This window comes from Arachis ipaensis, chromosome B7, assembly GCF_059453495.1.
Source record: "Arachis ipaensis isolate K30076 ecotype BB chromosome B7, ASM5945349v1, whole genome shotgun sequence".
Lineage (NCBI taxonomy): Eukaryota > Viridiplantae > Streptophyta > Magnoliopsida > Fabales > Fabaceae > Arachis > Arachis ipaensis.
The window spans coordinates 2,605,552-2,619,658 of record NC_142442.1 but is presented as its reverse complement, the minus strand read 5'-3'; the positions used below and the strand labels follow the sequence as shown (position 1 = coordinate 2,619,658).

Sequence of the window (14,107 nt, the reverse complement as noted above, 5' to 3'; positions counted from 1 at the left end):
ATAAATATCACCAACAAGTAGCAACGTACTAAAACAGAAGACACCAAAAAAAAAAAAACAAATTAAGTAAAAAATTATATTAAGTAATTTTTTTAAATTTACTACTTAATATATTTTAACTTTTGACAATTTCAAATGTATTCATATATAATTAAATAAAAAATATACTACTATATTATTTATTACAATTATTCGCTTAAATTTTTATATAAATATATACTATTTTATTTTCACAAATTTATAAAATTTAATAAAAAATATTATGTAAAAATTATAATTTAAATTTTTTGCGCATCACAATCTAGTTATATCTTAAAACCAAGATAGATAACAATGAACGTTTAGTAATAAGTGAACACATCAACACATGTATGGCCAAAAGTTACATAGTACAAAATAATATCATGAATTAAAGAGGCTACATTACATTACAATTGTTTCAATTCAAGCAAGTTCTTTTCATTGTAATCAATTTGTGGTGGGGTATATGGTAAATACTAAAAAATGATAAATAAGTTACTGATTTTATAATTTGAAAATACATAAATTTTTTATTAATTAAAAATATAAAATATTTTTTATTTTTTAAAATGTGAGACATTTAAGATTTTTTGTTCAAAATATATAAGGACAAATAAATATTTTGAAGAGATTTACATATTTTATGTTTTAGAAAATAAAAAATATTTTGTATTTTTAATTAGTCGAATACTTAGTTGTCTTCAAGATAAAAGACTTGTGTGGATGAGTTTCTAAAAAAAAAGATATTTTTTAAGTTATCTTTTTTTAAAATATCTTACAGAAAAATAAAAAAAAATTATGTTTAGATATTTCATGCAAAAAATCTTTTTATTTATCAATTATATTTGGATATAATCATACAAAAGTACTTTTTTACTTATTTATTACGTGAAAAATATCTTTTTTTTAAAAAATCTTTTAAAAAAAGATATAAATTGTAACATTTCATAAAAGACATTTTTTTATTTTTCTTGTACTTTTACTTTTACTATTAAAAATTTACTAAACACGCTAAAAAATAAAAAACAAATATTTTTTATTAAAAATTATATTTTTTATCAATTTAATAACGTCTAAACAAACACAAAAAGTCATAGAACTATTTATTATTTTCTCAGTAAATATTTGTTCAGTGAATAGAGTTATTCCCGGTCATTATTATCAACATTCTTGTGCTACTCATTTGTCATTCCTTACAAGTTACAAGTTGTGTCCCAACCCCTTTTCCTTCCCCAATCTTCTCTTTTTCCTTTTTCATCTCCAACCCGTCCCCTTTCCCTCCCTCGGCCCAACCCTTCTCCTTCCCTTTTTGCTTCCCCAACCTGACGCCCTTCTTCTTTTCCTTCCTCTTCTACTTTCCCAATCTGAGGTCTTTTTCCTTCTCCTTCTCCTTTCTATTCTGATGTCCTCCCCCTTCCCAACCATACTCCCACACTCACAAGAGCTCTTTTCAACCTTCGCTGTCGCCGCTTCTCGCCGGCATCTGTTTCAGTCCCGCGCCGCTCATCCCCCACCCCAACCTAGTGTCTCACACTCAAATACAGTAGAGGCAGATGCATAAAGCCTCAACCTTCCGCGCCGCTCGCTAATCTTCGTCCTGTTGCCGCGCCGCTCGCCAGCCTCCTCTCCGCTCGGTCTCCCTCTTCTCTCCTCTGGCACGGTTCTCTCTCTCAGCCACGGTGATTTTTTTAAATTTTTTTAGTTATTCAATCGTTGTTCTTTAATGTTTTGAGTGATTGTTGTTGATTCTATTTTAATATAACAACAATGGTTAATTTTAGTTATTTTCTATTCTGTAATTATTACTGATTTTTTTATTGTTGTTACTTTTTGTGCTCTTTGCTTTTTAGGTTGATTAATGCTTGTTATTTAAGTTTGATTGATCTTTTTTGATTAATACTGATTTTTTAGTGATATTTTGTGTTGTTGGTTTTATTTTTGTGATTTATTGAAGAAGAAGAACAACAACAATGTTGAAGAAGAAGAAGAACAGAGTTGAAGTAGAAGAAGGGGATTGTTGTTTTTATTTTTTTTAATATAAAGACAACGCTTTTCTAAGCTTTTTTTTTTTTTTTTTTGTTCAAAATGATGTCATTTTAAGGTTTCGATGAACGAAAAATGCTTTAGGAACTACTGAGTCCCGGAGTGCAATTTCGAAGATAAATTTGGATAATTATTAACTTCAGAAATTACTTTGAAGCTCGAGTGCAACTTTAGGGACTACTTAAGTATTCTCTCTTGTCATGACTAGAATAAAGATAAAATGATCTATATTGTTGTCTTTTATTTATTTACGTAAGTAGATGGTCTCATTAATAATTTCATTTTTGAAGCTTTATTTTCTGTAAAAAATGGTAGTTATTTTGATGAAACATTTTTCAATTTCAAGCAAAAATTTCTGATTAATTTTTTATATAAATAATTTGATGATTAATTTTTTATTTACAGTATGTTTGCATTGAAATTTCTGATTTTGTATACAGTATAATATTATGACTGATATGGACTTCCAGTTCTGTGGTCAAGAAATCTATTTTACTTGTTTAACTCTGTTTTAGATATTGACTCATATTTTTCAGTTAGTTATTTCTTCCAAAATTTCAATGGTTTTTATTTTGCATTAAAATCATGCTTTTACGAAATAAAATATAGTAGGAATAATAATTAGTTAACATTATAGTAAAAGTCATTATAATCTTTTCACTAAGAATTCTGAAATGTAAATACAAGGCAGTTAAAAATCAGAATCCGGTTCCTGAGTAATTTCATTTTATATATGTATGTAATATTATTTGGATCCACGTAGGTTAAGAATCAGCAAAACCACTTTTGTGTTATCTTGACTTTTGTGGAAAGAAAGAAAAAATGTTTATGCTTTGACCATAAAGCTAGTACCACAAAACTAGTATATAAAGATTAGAATTATGTCCTTTTCAACCATAATATTTCACAAGTTTTCTAGCTCTGAAATGTTAAGAAAATACTTAAAAAATAAAAATAAAAATATTATATGAATACTAAAAATTAATTATTGAATTAATTTATATATAATATTTATATGTATTTTTATATGACTAATTGATAACTAAGATACTTTTTTATATATACGCATTATTAAATTAAAAATTATGGCCTAACTAATTTAGATTGGCCAAATAATTAATTTATTGGTCTGTTTAAATAACTTTCAGAGGTTCGAATCTTATTTTATATATGCAGCAATTTATTAATCAACGATAAATTTTTAAATAAAGTTCAGATCCGCAACGAATTAATTTTTATCTTGTCAGATTGAAAAATATCGTAAAAAAAAAAAACAAAGCATAACGAATGAAAACGTGGATAGAATATAAGTATAGAACAAAGGTGCATGACTACGTGTCAAGCAAAGAACAATGAATCCAATGCAGTCAAATTTAGAAGAAATAGTTTTAGTTTTATTTGAATATAATGCTTATGGTATTTTATATTAAATGAAATATAAACTCTAATCAATAATAATAAATGATATGAGGATTTGAAATACATTGATAATTATGAAGAAACACTTTTCACAAGTCTTCAGAGTAGTTGATTCCATTGTGATTGTAAGGTTCAAATTCAATAGAGAAATGGCTGCAAAGGGTATAAAAACTTTTGACATTATATCATATTAGCTTCTAAATCAGTTACTAAGATGTAGAACTCTGATTAAAACAACTTTGTAACTTGTTTCATTCACTTTAAAATGTTACATTCTGTTTTCACCATGTATTGGTTCAAATCTTGATTGCATTATTATTCAATTAGTTTAATAAAGCATTAAAATCAATGTTCAATATCTTCAGCTTCTGAAGATGTTTTCAGGGAATTTTGACAAGTCTTCCCAATCCTGAAGGTGGTGAACGTGGAAAATTGTATAGTTTGCCTGCTCTGAATGATCCTAGAATTGGTACCAACTTAAATAAACTGATATTTTTTAGATTATGTTGCTTATGTTGATGAAAATTAACTACATTGTCTCTTTGTAGTTCCCCATATTCTATAAGGATTCTGCTAGATTCCGCAAGTAGAAATTGTGACAACTTTAAAGTGACTAAGAATGACGTCGAATTGATTATGGATTGGAAGAACATTTCTACTAAGCAAACTGAGATTCCTTTCATGCCAGCTCGTGTTCTGCTTCAGGTTTGTTCCATTTTCATGAATCAATGACTAGTTTGAATGTATGAATTTTGTCTTCTTAGCCATTTGATTTTGTTGAAGGGATGCCATCGGGGTTCCGGCTTTGGTTGATCTTGCTTCTATGAGGGATTCCACGAAGAACCTTGGCAATGATCCTAATGAGATTAGTCCTCTGGTATGAAATGAATGTAACATGTTTTTGGATAATTAGGTATATAGATTGATAAAATTGTGAAAGAATAGGAAAAACAAAGAAAAGAACTTTTATTGATTGTTGATTGATTGAATTGAACTGAAGTGTATTGTAAAACTAAATATATATAGAACATTGTCCTATGAAAGATAAAAGCAAATAAAGATAAGATAAGAACAACCAAAGATAAGATAAAGATAAGATAATAAAGACTAAAATTGTAATTGAATTTATGTATTCCGTTGGACTGAATTTGTGGGCCACGAGACTTCTTTATTGTTGTCATGGGCTAAGGTGGAAGAGTAATTTAATACGCCCCCGCAAGCTGGTGGATGGAAGATGTCAATAATCCACAGCTTGGATAAGTTTCGATGAAATTGTTGAGGAAAACGCGTGACGCGGACTAAGATGCGTGCGGCGGAGTTTGAACTGCCGGCGACAAAAATATAAAAGGAGATGCTGTGCTTGAGCAGCAATCTTCAAAAGAAAAATGAAAAAATAAGCGCGTAGAGTGCGATAAGAAAGAGGGCGCATATGGCGCAATAAGAGTGGTCAGAGGGCGCGTAGAGCGCAATAAGAGAGGGCGCATAGAGCGCGATAAGAATGCAGATGGAACTGCTAAAACAGAATGCAGATTAAAACAGAATGCATGACTGTTGAAACAGAATGCAGACTGCCAGAAGAAGGCCCAGATGGAACTGTCGGAAGAAGGCGCAGACAGGCCATAGTGACTTCCATGAATAATAGTTGAGGGATAACCAAGACTGATGTTGGATTTTTACTTAGATAGATGTAATAAAGATTGGTTGAATTCTGAGCTAAATTAGAATATTGATTATTCATTGTGGGAGGAGGTTGAAAAAGAAGTAAGGTGATTTCTCACCGGAAAGAAGATAGCTTATGTATCCTTTTCAAAGAGGATACCAAGGCTCTGATATCATGATAAAATTGTGAAAGAATAGAAAAAGCAAAGAAAAGAACTTTTATTGCTTGTTGATTGAATTGAATTGAATTGAAGTGTATTGTAAACTATGAGGGTAAAACTAAATATATATAGAGCATTGTCCTATGAAAAATAAAAGCAAATAAAGATAAGATAAGAACAACTAAAGATAAAGTAATAAAGACTAAAATTGTAATTGAATTTATGTATTCCTTTGGACAGAATTTGTGGGCCACGAGACTTCTTTATTGTTATCATGGGCTAAGGTGGAAGAGTAATTTAATATAGATTTCATTCAGGTTCCAGTGGAGCTTGTTATAGATCACTCAATTCACGTTGATGTAGCAAGATCAGATGATGCACTACAAGCAAATAGGGAATGTAAGTTCTATAGGAGGAATTGAAGCAGAGGCAAAAATGCTTGGCCAGGTAAAGTATATTTAATAAAAGTTGTTTGTTTCTAGATATAAATCAAGATAAAAATTGCATGTTAGCTTATAGTTTTAGTAGTATGATCTGATTACATATGTTTTCACATATTTCTAGCTTTGATGATCATGATAACTGCATTCAAATTTTTGGTGTGACAGCCAATGAGTATGATCTTGCCTGGTGTTGCGAAAACATGGTGTCCTCAGCTTATTGAAATATACCTTCAGGTGAAGGCATGGGAGAAATGTCATTGGCTGATAGCCTGATAGGGCTACAATTGCAAATATGTGTCCAGAATATGTATTCTCTTAGATTAACAGGAATAAGTGAACAAAAAGTGACACATTCTTTCTGTTATCTATTTTAATTTGCATTGGCCAGTATAAAACTCTATCAAATTGATTATATGACCAAGTTTACTTTACTTGGTTACAGGTTTCAATGATCGAATCATATTTGTGACTGTAAGGAGGCAATATCTTGTCGATAAGATACAAGTCACATTAGTACTTATCGAAAGTTGAAGATTCTAATATCTCAAAATCATGATAAGAGAGTATATACATCTCAATTGCACTTAGACTTGGGAGATGTTGAGTCCTGTGTTTCAGGGCCAAAGAGGTAAATACATAGCTTACAAAATATTTCTATACTTGTAGTACTTTATGTTAAGGCAGATTGGCATGCATGTCTTGGCAACAAAGTTGGATTCAAGGTGGCTAGAGCTTTCATATGACTTTGGTATCCATCACTTCTTTCTTTGGCTAGTTGGTCATTGATGGTGAAATTCTAATTCCTAATATCGACCACACCGGTATACTAAACTACAGTCTTCTCTTTATTGCCTTCATCTCCAGCAGCAAATCTGTCCACCGAGTTAAACAAGTAAATATCAAAGCTCAATCACTGGATAGGGTGAAACAAGTTTAAAGAGAAGCGCATACTCACATACGGTAATGGTAATAAGGACCAACTCTAAGATGACCCTTGGATTCAATCTTGGCAGAAAAAGTTTGGAGTTGGAGCCTGACTCTGGCATAAGAAATAAACTGAGGAAATTCTTCCTCTTCCTCGTGTCCCGTGAATATATAAATCAAACTTTCTTTGCTACTGTGTTGGCAACAAAAAATATTTGATACCCGCACATCCTTCTCCAAACCATCCACGAGCACTTCTTCCACAACCTTCTTCTTAGACAAGTCATAAATATACCACATTGGAGCGAAGTCTACAATCAGAAGATAATGGGTACATCCCAAACGAACTAATTTTCTAGGACAATATCTAGGAACTGGCGGAAAATTGCACACAACTTTTTCCCATCTGTTAGCCTTGACGTCATATGACATGAGCAACTGATGATTATTATGAAAAGAATACAATACAATGAGGGTCTTCTTGGGACTCTTGGTGCTGTCCTCCCACAGAAAGTACGAGCTAGGCAACGGGTGATCTGAGAAGAGAGCACTATCGGGCACTTCCCTTTTTTCCCATAGACCTGATTTTAGGCTATAGATCTCAACCCAATTTGCAATTTGATAGTCACCCCAAAACATGCACAATTTGCCATCGTATGGGACTACTAAGGGACTTAATTGGGAGCAGAACATGGTTCCACATAGACTCCAAACCCAAGTAGAATCCTCATACTTAAGGCACCACAGCTTTGAGTAGTACCGATCGTCACCCACGTTCGGATGTGTTAAAACACTACGCGCATTACCAGCAAAGTAAAAGCAGCGACCAACAGAACAAAATCCTTTAAAATTTGGTAACACACCGTCGTAGATCAATAGATCATCTCTAAGAGGCCATTGGGCAGGTATATGACATACTTCTTCAGGTTCAACAGTGCCATTCTTCATAAAGTTGTCCTCAGGGAGAGTTAACAACCTGTGCCTGGTGGTACTAGAGAAGCTCACACAAGGCTCGGTTTGCTTTGTTACAAAATCCTGATTTTTCACCAATATATATAAACGCTGTGTCATGGATAGCTTTAGATCAGAAGAACCAACATCCTGGAATTAGGGAAACAATCATATTATCTATGACAGAATTAAATCACCATAAGTTTAGAGCAATTAACTATTAAATAGAGAGCTCTGCAGTGTGATGATAATAAATAGAAACGCCATAGTTATCCAGTTAAGTATATAAGGATAAGAGGATGCAGAAACGGACCTCAGGTTCAGATTCCCCGCATATTCCATCAGCAGCATCTCCCAAAACAGCACCTTGCAAAACCGCAACAACACTTCCCCACCAGCTGTCAAAATCCGCATTCGATTCAGCAGTGCGCCCCAAACCCCTAATCTCATTGGCCGCCTTAGCCATCAAATTCTTGCCACCTTCATTAACCTCTCTGCCCACGACAAAGGCACTGAAACTGCAAGCATTCACAACAAACGCTCCAACCTTAAAGGCGTTCGCTTTTTTCTGGATCCAATTGACGAAGAACTTTGCTCCCCAAAGTAGGTGGTGATTGGAGGAGAAATTTCGTGCGGGAGATAGGTTCCAAACTTCCGAAGTTGAAGCAACGAGGAGGACGAGGTTCTCCTTGGGTAGGGCTTCGGGCTCGTAATCCCGGGCATCTACGAGGTCCAAAACGACGCCTTTCGACTCTAACAAATCGCAGAGGCAGGTCGCTAGGGCTTTTGAAGTTCCGATTTGGGAAACGAAGAGCATCTTGCCACGTGGATCGCGTTTGGGTTGTTCGGGATTGCGTTTGGGTTGTTGGCGATGGTGTCTTGTGAGGTTCTTTTCGTAGGGGCTCACGCGCATGAGACGAGAATTGCAGATTAAGAACAAGGCTGTGGCAGTGGCCGTGGCGGCGCTAACGGTGAACAAGAATGCAGGTGCCGACATGTTGCTTTCTGTTTTAGAGGGTTTTCCTTTTCTTTAAGGTGTTGGAGAGAGACTTGGTGTGTGTCTGTCGATATCGCAAAACTGAGGAAGTGGAATGAGAAATCTAATCTAACCTAAGGCCTTGTTTATCTTTTTTTTTTTTTTTTTAAATCTTATGAAGAAGTAAAATAATTTTATTTTTGAATATCTAATGCAAAAAATTTTTTTATTTATCAATTATATTTGGGTATAATAATATAAAAATATTTTTTTGTTTATTTATTATATAAAAAACATATTTTAAAAAAAAATGTAAATTACAGCTTCTTAAAAAAGATTTTTTTTTATTTTTTTAGTATTTTTATTTTTACTACTAGAAATTTATCAAACACGCGAAAAAATAAAAAAAAATCTTTTTCATTAAAAAAAGATCTTTTTTTATCAGAATAATGGTGCCCAATCTATTACTTGTATAATGACTGTGGCTCCTGAAGCCAGCGTCACTCTCACATTAATTTGTAATAAAAAATTAAAAACGGAATAATTTAAAAGCATTTTGTTATGGCCTTCATCTTCTTTTTCCTTTCTCAATCTTTTGTTTGATGTTGTTCCTCTTCTCTCTATCTCTCTCGAAAACTCTAATCCCCTAATTTCTGTCGTTCTCTTTTCGATTGGCTATTCTTTTTTTTTTTTGCCTGAATCATTTCTCTCGGTGTTGTGACCTTGATCCTTCCCTCTTCTCAGTGTGACAATCTCTTTCTCTCTCATTTTCTCAATTTCTCTCTCACGGTGTCGCTCTCACTCTCAAACCGGGTTCTCTATTTGTCGATCATTTTTTGCATTCTACCAGTTTCCGGAGATATTGTGGAGGCCACAGAGGAAACCATTATGGCCAGCTCGCGACTGAAATGGGAGACCTCGGATGAAGGGCTAGAAAAGTAGGCCGAACACAACAGAGGTCCTTTAATTCCAAATGTTCGCTCACTAGAATAGGTTAGATATCGGATGTTTAGCCATCGTATTTTTTAGGAATTTGTTGATATTGTTTCAAATAAATGTTAATTACTATTATGTATACTCTGATATGTTGGTAAATGAAATGAGAATAAATGTTATTATTTGATACCTGTTTGTGCCATTGCTCTACTGTGCTATTAGGTTAGGGTTTAGAGAGATGAGTACCGATTTCTGGAAAAAATTTGTCGGAGTGACCGGAAGATATTTAGCTTTACAAGTTCGATTTCTCTCTTACTTCTGATCCTCAGATCTGATGATGTCGGCCGTGAAGATCTTCGATTAGATCTCGGAGGTTAGTTGGGTTTATCTTGATTTAGGATTTCTCATATATCTTAGGATTTCTCATGTATCCTATAAATTGTAGGCATTAGATTGAATTGGGTTTCTAATATGTAATTCATAACAGTTTTGAATAATTTTAATTAATTTTTGAATTCCATCTTCATGAAAAGAGATTGTTTTTCGATTTTCTATTAGATGGAAAGGAGAAACAAGAGGATAAAGTGAAAAGGTGCAACAACAGGAAGAACGTGTTAAACGTGTTAAGGTAAGAATCATTGTGTTTCTTTCTCAGAGAATATATTCAGTTAAAATTTATTTATCTTCAGAAGATGAGAAGAATTTGATGAATAATATTCTCTTACCATTATAAATAAGATCTTTGGATGATCATGAACCCTGAAACAGCTTTTAGTAAAATTTGTAACTTAAAAGTGTTATAAACTCTGCTCCTAATTGATTAATTTTTTTTTGGAGATTAAAGAAACATACCTTTATTGTACATAGATGCATACTTCATTTAGCTTTGTCAGTTAAAATGTGGCTATTTTTTGGTTCTAGCAGTAACTGAAACAGAAGCATGTGAAAAAATAAACACAATGAAAATGAGACACATAATAAGAACTATATAAAATCCATATGAAAACACTTCAATTGCTCTCCGAATATCCTAAAATTGTACGCATCAGATTGAATTTGATTTTCTAATATGTAATTCATAGTAGCTTTGAATAATTTTGATTCTTTTTCTGAACTCTGTCTTCATGAAGAGAGATTCTTTTTCGATTTTCCGTTAGGTTATTCGTTTTCAGTATGCAGTGATTTTATTAGGGTTTGCAATTGTGTTCCTGATTTCTCACTAGGGTTTGCGTGTTTTAAATCTGAGTTTTGTAATTTTCCGTTGATTTTAATACTCAATTTTCTATAATGTACACTGAACTATTGAGCTATTAATACTCATACACACTTGATTTAGGGTAGGGTTTAGGGAGAGGGATGATTTGTGGGAGTGATTGCTGATTGGAATATGGGTCAAATTGAAAAGCTGGATTTGTGGTCATGGAGCCGTCTTTTCGCTTTCATGATGGCAATTGTGAGGTGATCCAATAGCTTCGACAGGTTAGTAGGCATTAGATTGATTTAAGTTTTCTAATGATGTATTCATTCATTGGGACCCTTGCTCTATTGGGTCTTCCTTTATTTTTTTCAATTTGTTGTTGGAAAAAGCTACAGCAATAATTGAAGTATAATGTCTAAAATTAGTTTTAGTATTTAAAGTATATAACTATAAGTTCCGGAATCAATTTGGGAATAAGAAAGTTTATTACAGTGCACAAAATGAGTTAAATAAATACTATTATTAGAAAACAGTCTCTTTTATATAGGATTAAAAGTTTTTTTCCTTATTATCTTTGTGTAATTTTTTTTTGTAGTAATCTGATATTGTGAATTATGAGTGTTCTTCTATTGATTTTTTAAAATTTATACATCATACTTTGCTTGACTTTTTTTTTTTGTTTATTTATTTTCTTTTAAAAGTTACTGGTATAAGCACATGAGCTCTTGATTTATCAATGTGCTCGAAGCCTACACCCGCCTTGGAAAAAACCCTTTCTTACCTATTTTCTTCATTTATTTATTCTAATACTTATCTCATTGAATTAATTTATTGATATGTGTTTCGGTGCGTTGATATGGGGATTTTGAAATTGGGAATCTGCCTAGGCTATGGATACTTTGTGTGCCATTGTTTAAGAGATACGGTTAGAATCCAGAGAGACAGGAACATTTCACTTGGATGGTTCAAACCTTGCTTTGTTCTTCGGAAGGATCTTGGGATAAATGCTGCTGGTGTAAATTCTTCTTTTGTACGCCTTCTGAAACTCCTTCCATTCTTATCTTTGGTTTGCCTTAGTCACTAAACAAAAAGATGAAGAATATTTTGGAATTCAAAACTTAGTCCATGAAGGTGATATTTTTTTTAAAGGAAAATTTAGCTACTTTGTTTATAATAATAGCATTTTGTGTAAAGAAATTGGAAATAACTTTGCAGTGAATTTCAATTCTGAATTAACAGAGCCTATAATGTTACTTTAGTTATTCCAATCTGAAATTTCTGGTATTATACTATCATATGTGTGTATTTGATTTTCTTGGGCCTGATGAGGGAAAAACGATTCCAAACAAACTCACCGGCAAGTGTACCGGGTCGCATCAAGTAGTAATAACTCACAAGAGTGAGGTCGATCCCACAAGGATTGATGGATTAAGCAACTTTAGTATGGTGATGAATTTAGTTAAGCGAGTATTTGATGATTTGAGTGAATTTGATTAGCAGAAGTGAAATTGCAAGAAAACTAGAGTGCAGAATGAAAATTTGCTGAATCTTAAAGAACAGAAGAAGTAAATTGCAGAAACTTAAAGTGCAAGAAAGTAAAAGAGCTGAAACTTAAAGTGCAAGAAATTTAAATTGCTGAATCTAAATTGCTGGAAAACTTAAATTGCTTGAAGAATAAAAGGAATTGGGTATTGGGATTCAAATTAAGCTAGAAAATGTAAATTGCAATAGATCAGAGAAGTATAAGATGAAGAGATCGAGATGAACCAAGACAGAAATGAAAAATTGCAGAAGAATCAAAACAGCAAGAAAGCTTAGCTCAATTATGAAATCTTAAGAGAGAAATTGACAATCGCAAAAGAGTAACAAGAGCAGAAAGCAAATCTAGATATCAATTACTCTCTTGACCAAACAGTAAAGAAGAGATTGCAGAAGAATTAAAATGAAAATAGAAAAGAAAGTTCAGATCCAATTTTCAATTCTTAGAACTATAAAGAGGAAAAGTAAAAGGTGATTTTCAGATGAAGAATTTCAGTGGAGTTCTTCAATCTGAGTTCCAAAACCCAAAACAGAAAATAGAAATTGTAGAAGAAAGAAAATGAACAAAGAAAACTTAGATATGATCCCAATTCCCAAATTCTCCAAAGGAAAATTAAAAAGAAAACTAAAAGTGAGCTAAAGGTCAGGTCCTTCTCAAATCAAAATTGCTCCTATTTATACACTTTCTATTTCCATCATTAAGCAATTAGAATGGGCTTTTGGGTTGGCCTTGAATGAAATTGGGTTGGGGTGCATTGTAGCTCCTTCTAGTGGAGCACTCCGTTGGCTAAATAAGCGCTACGTTCACTTGTCATGTGTGCTCCCTTGGGTGCGCATGTTGCTTCTCTAGCGTTGCCTTAGTGAACGCTATGTTCACTCTTCAAGCGCTGCCTCCTTGGTTGAGCGCTTCTCCTAGCGCTCCCTTTATGGGCGCTGCGCTCACTCATTGAGCGCTCTCCCTTGGTGCACTTGTTTCCTTGCCCAGCGCTCCCTTAGTGTGCACTACGTTCATTATTTGAACGCTGCCTGGTACGGATGGCACAAGGCTTGCCTCCAAAGCTGAAAAACACGAAAAAGTTAAGTGAACGTGGCACTCACTTCTAAAGTGAACGCTAGCTGTGTTTGCTTTCGAGCGTGGCGCTTCCTTTTTGAACGCAACGCTTTACTGTTTGTTTCCCCTTTTTCTTCATTTCTTCACTTACAAGCAATCAAAGTCTCACCAAAATCACAAGGTCTTTGCATCATTCATAAAATCAATTAATTCTATCATAAACCTTATGATTTTGTGCAAAATGAATGATGTTTGATTGATTCAAAATAATCATGAAAATCCACTCCAATCACTTACTTATTGTCACTACAAGAAAACACGTCTATTGCCACGCTTTTAAAGCGTGGCGAAAAGCTAAAAAAAGCGTAGCGATAGCTTTTCGTCACGCTTTTTGAGCTACCGCCACGCTTTTGAAAGGGTGGCATCTGAAAGGGTGGCGGTTGATCTATCGCCACGCTTTTGGTGACCTATCGCCACGCTTTTTCTTTTGCCACGCTTTTTACACATGGCCATGCTTTAAAAGCGTGGCTTAAAGCGTGGCCATATGTGGGAGATTTGGCCATGCTTTAAAAGCATTGCCATATGGGAGATACGGCCACGCTTTAAAAACGTGGCGATGGGTAGAGATACGGCCACGCTTTAAAAGGCCACGCTTTAAAAGCGTGGCGATAGGTAGAGATACGGCCACAGCAAGATATACAACCACGCTTTAAAAGCGTGGCAAAAGCCTTGTTAAATTAAAAAAAAATTCTTTTCCTTACTTGATCTTCATTGCTACACAATATA

The 14,107-nt window shown here is 33.6% G+C and overlaps 1 protein-coding gene and 2 long non-coding RNA genes across 3 annotated transcripts; 2 read left to right on the top strand and 1 right to left on the bottom strand.

The window, feature by feature from the left end:
• Positions 1 to 1,169: 1,169 nt before the first annotated feature.
• On the top strand, positions 1,170 to 2,292 carry LOC148550155 (uncharacterized). The gene is made up of 2 exons (XR_015892153.1): positions 1,170 to 1,700; positions 1,976 to 2,292. It is a non-coding gene; the product is annotated as an uncharacterized LOC148550155 (long non-coding RNA).
• Positions 2,293 to 6,263: 3,971 nt separating this feature from the next.
• On the bottom strand, positions 6,264 to 8,745 carry LOC148550154 (uncharacterized). The gene is made up of 3 exons (XM_088493327.1): positions 7,935 to 8,745; positions 6,702 to 7,771; positions 6,264 to 6,618 (listed from the first exon to the last, which is right to left on the bottom strand). Exons 1-3 carry the CDS (start codon positions 8,616 to 8,618, stop codon positions 6,573 to 6,575), a joined length of 1,800 nt encoding a protein of 599 aa, XP_088349453.1. The 5' UTR covers positions 8,619 to 8,745; the 3' UTR covers positions 6,264 to 6,572.
• A 1,002-nt stretch (positions 8,746 to 9,747) lies between these two features.
• Positions 9,748 to 10,903, top strand: LOC148550153 (uncharacterized). The gene is made up of 3 exons (XR_015892054.1): positions 9,748 to 9,906; positions 10,092 to 10,161; positions 10,875 to 10,903. It is a non-coding gene; the product is annotated as an uncharacterized LOC148550153 (long non-coding RNA).
• The last annotated feature ends 3,204 nt before the right edge of the window (positions 10,904 to 14,107 follow it).

Excerpts from the sequence above, each read along its gene's own strand:
- LOC148550154 (XM_088493327.1), bottom strand. The coding sequence starts at position 8,618 with ATGTCGGCACCTGCATTCTTGTTCACCGTTAGCGCCGCCACGGCCACT. Across the intron at positions 7,772-7,934 it reads GCGGGGAATCTGAACCTGAG|GATGTTGGTTCTTCTGATCT; the intron begins GTCCGTTTCTGC and ends CCCTAATTCCAG. Across the intron at positions 6,619-6,701 it reads CCTTATTACCATTACCGTAT|ATTTGCTGCTGGAGATGAAG; the intron begins GTGAGTATGCGC and ends CTCGGTGGACAG.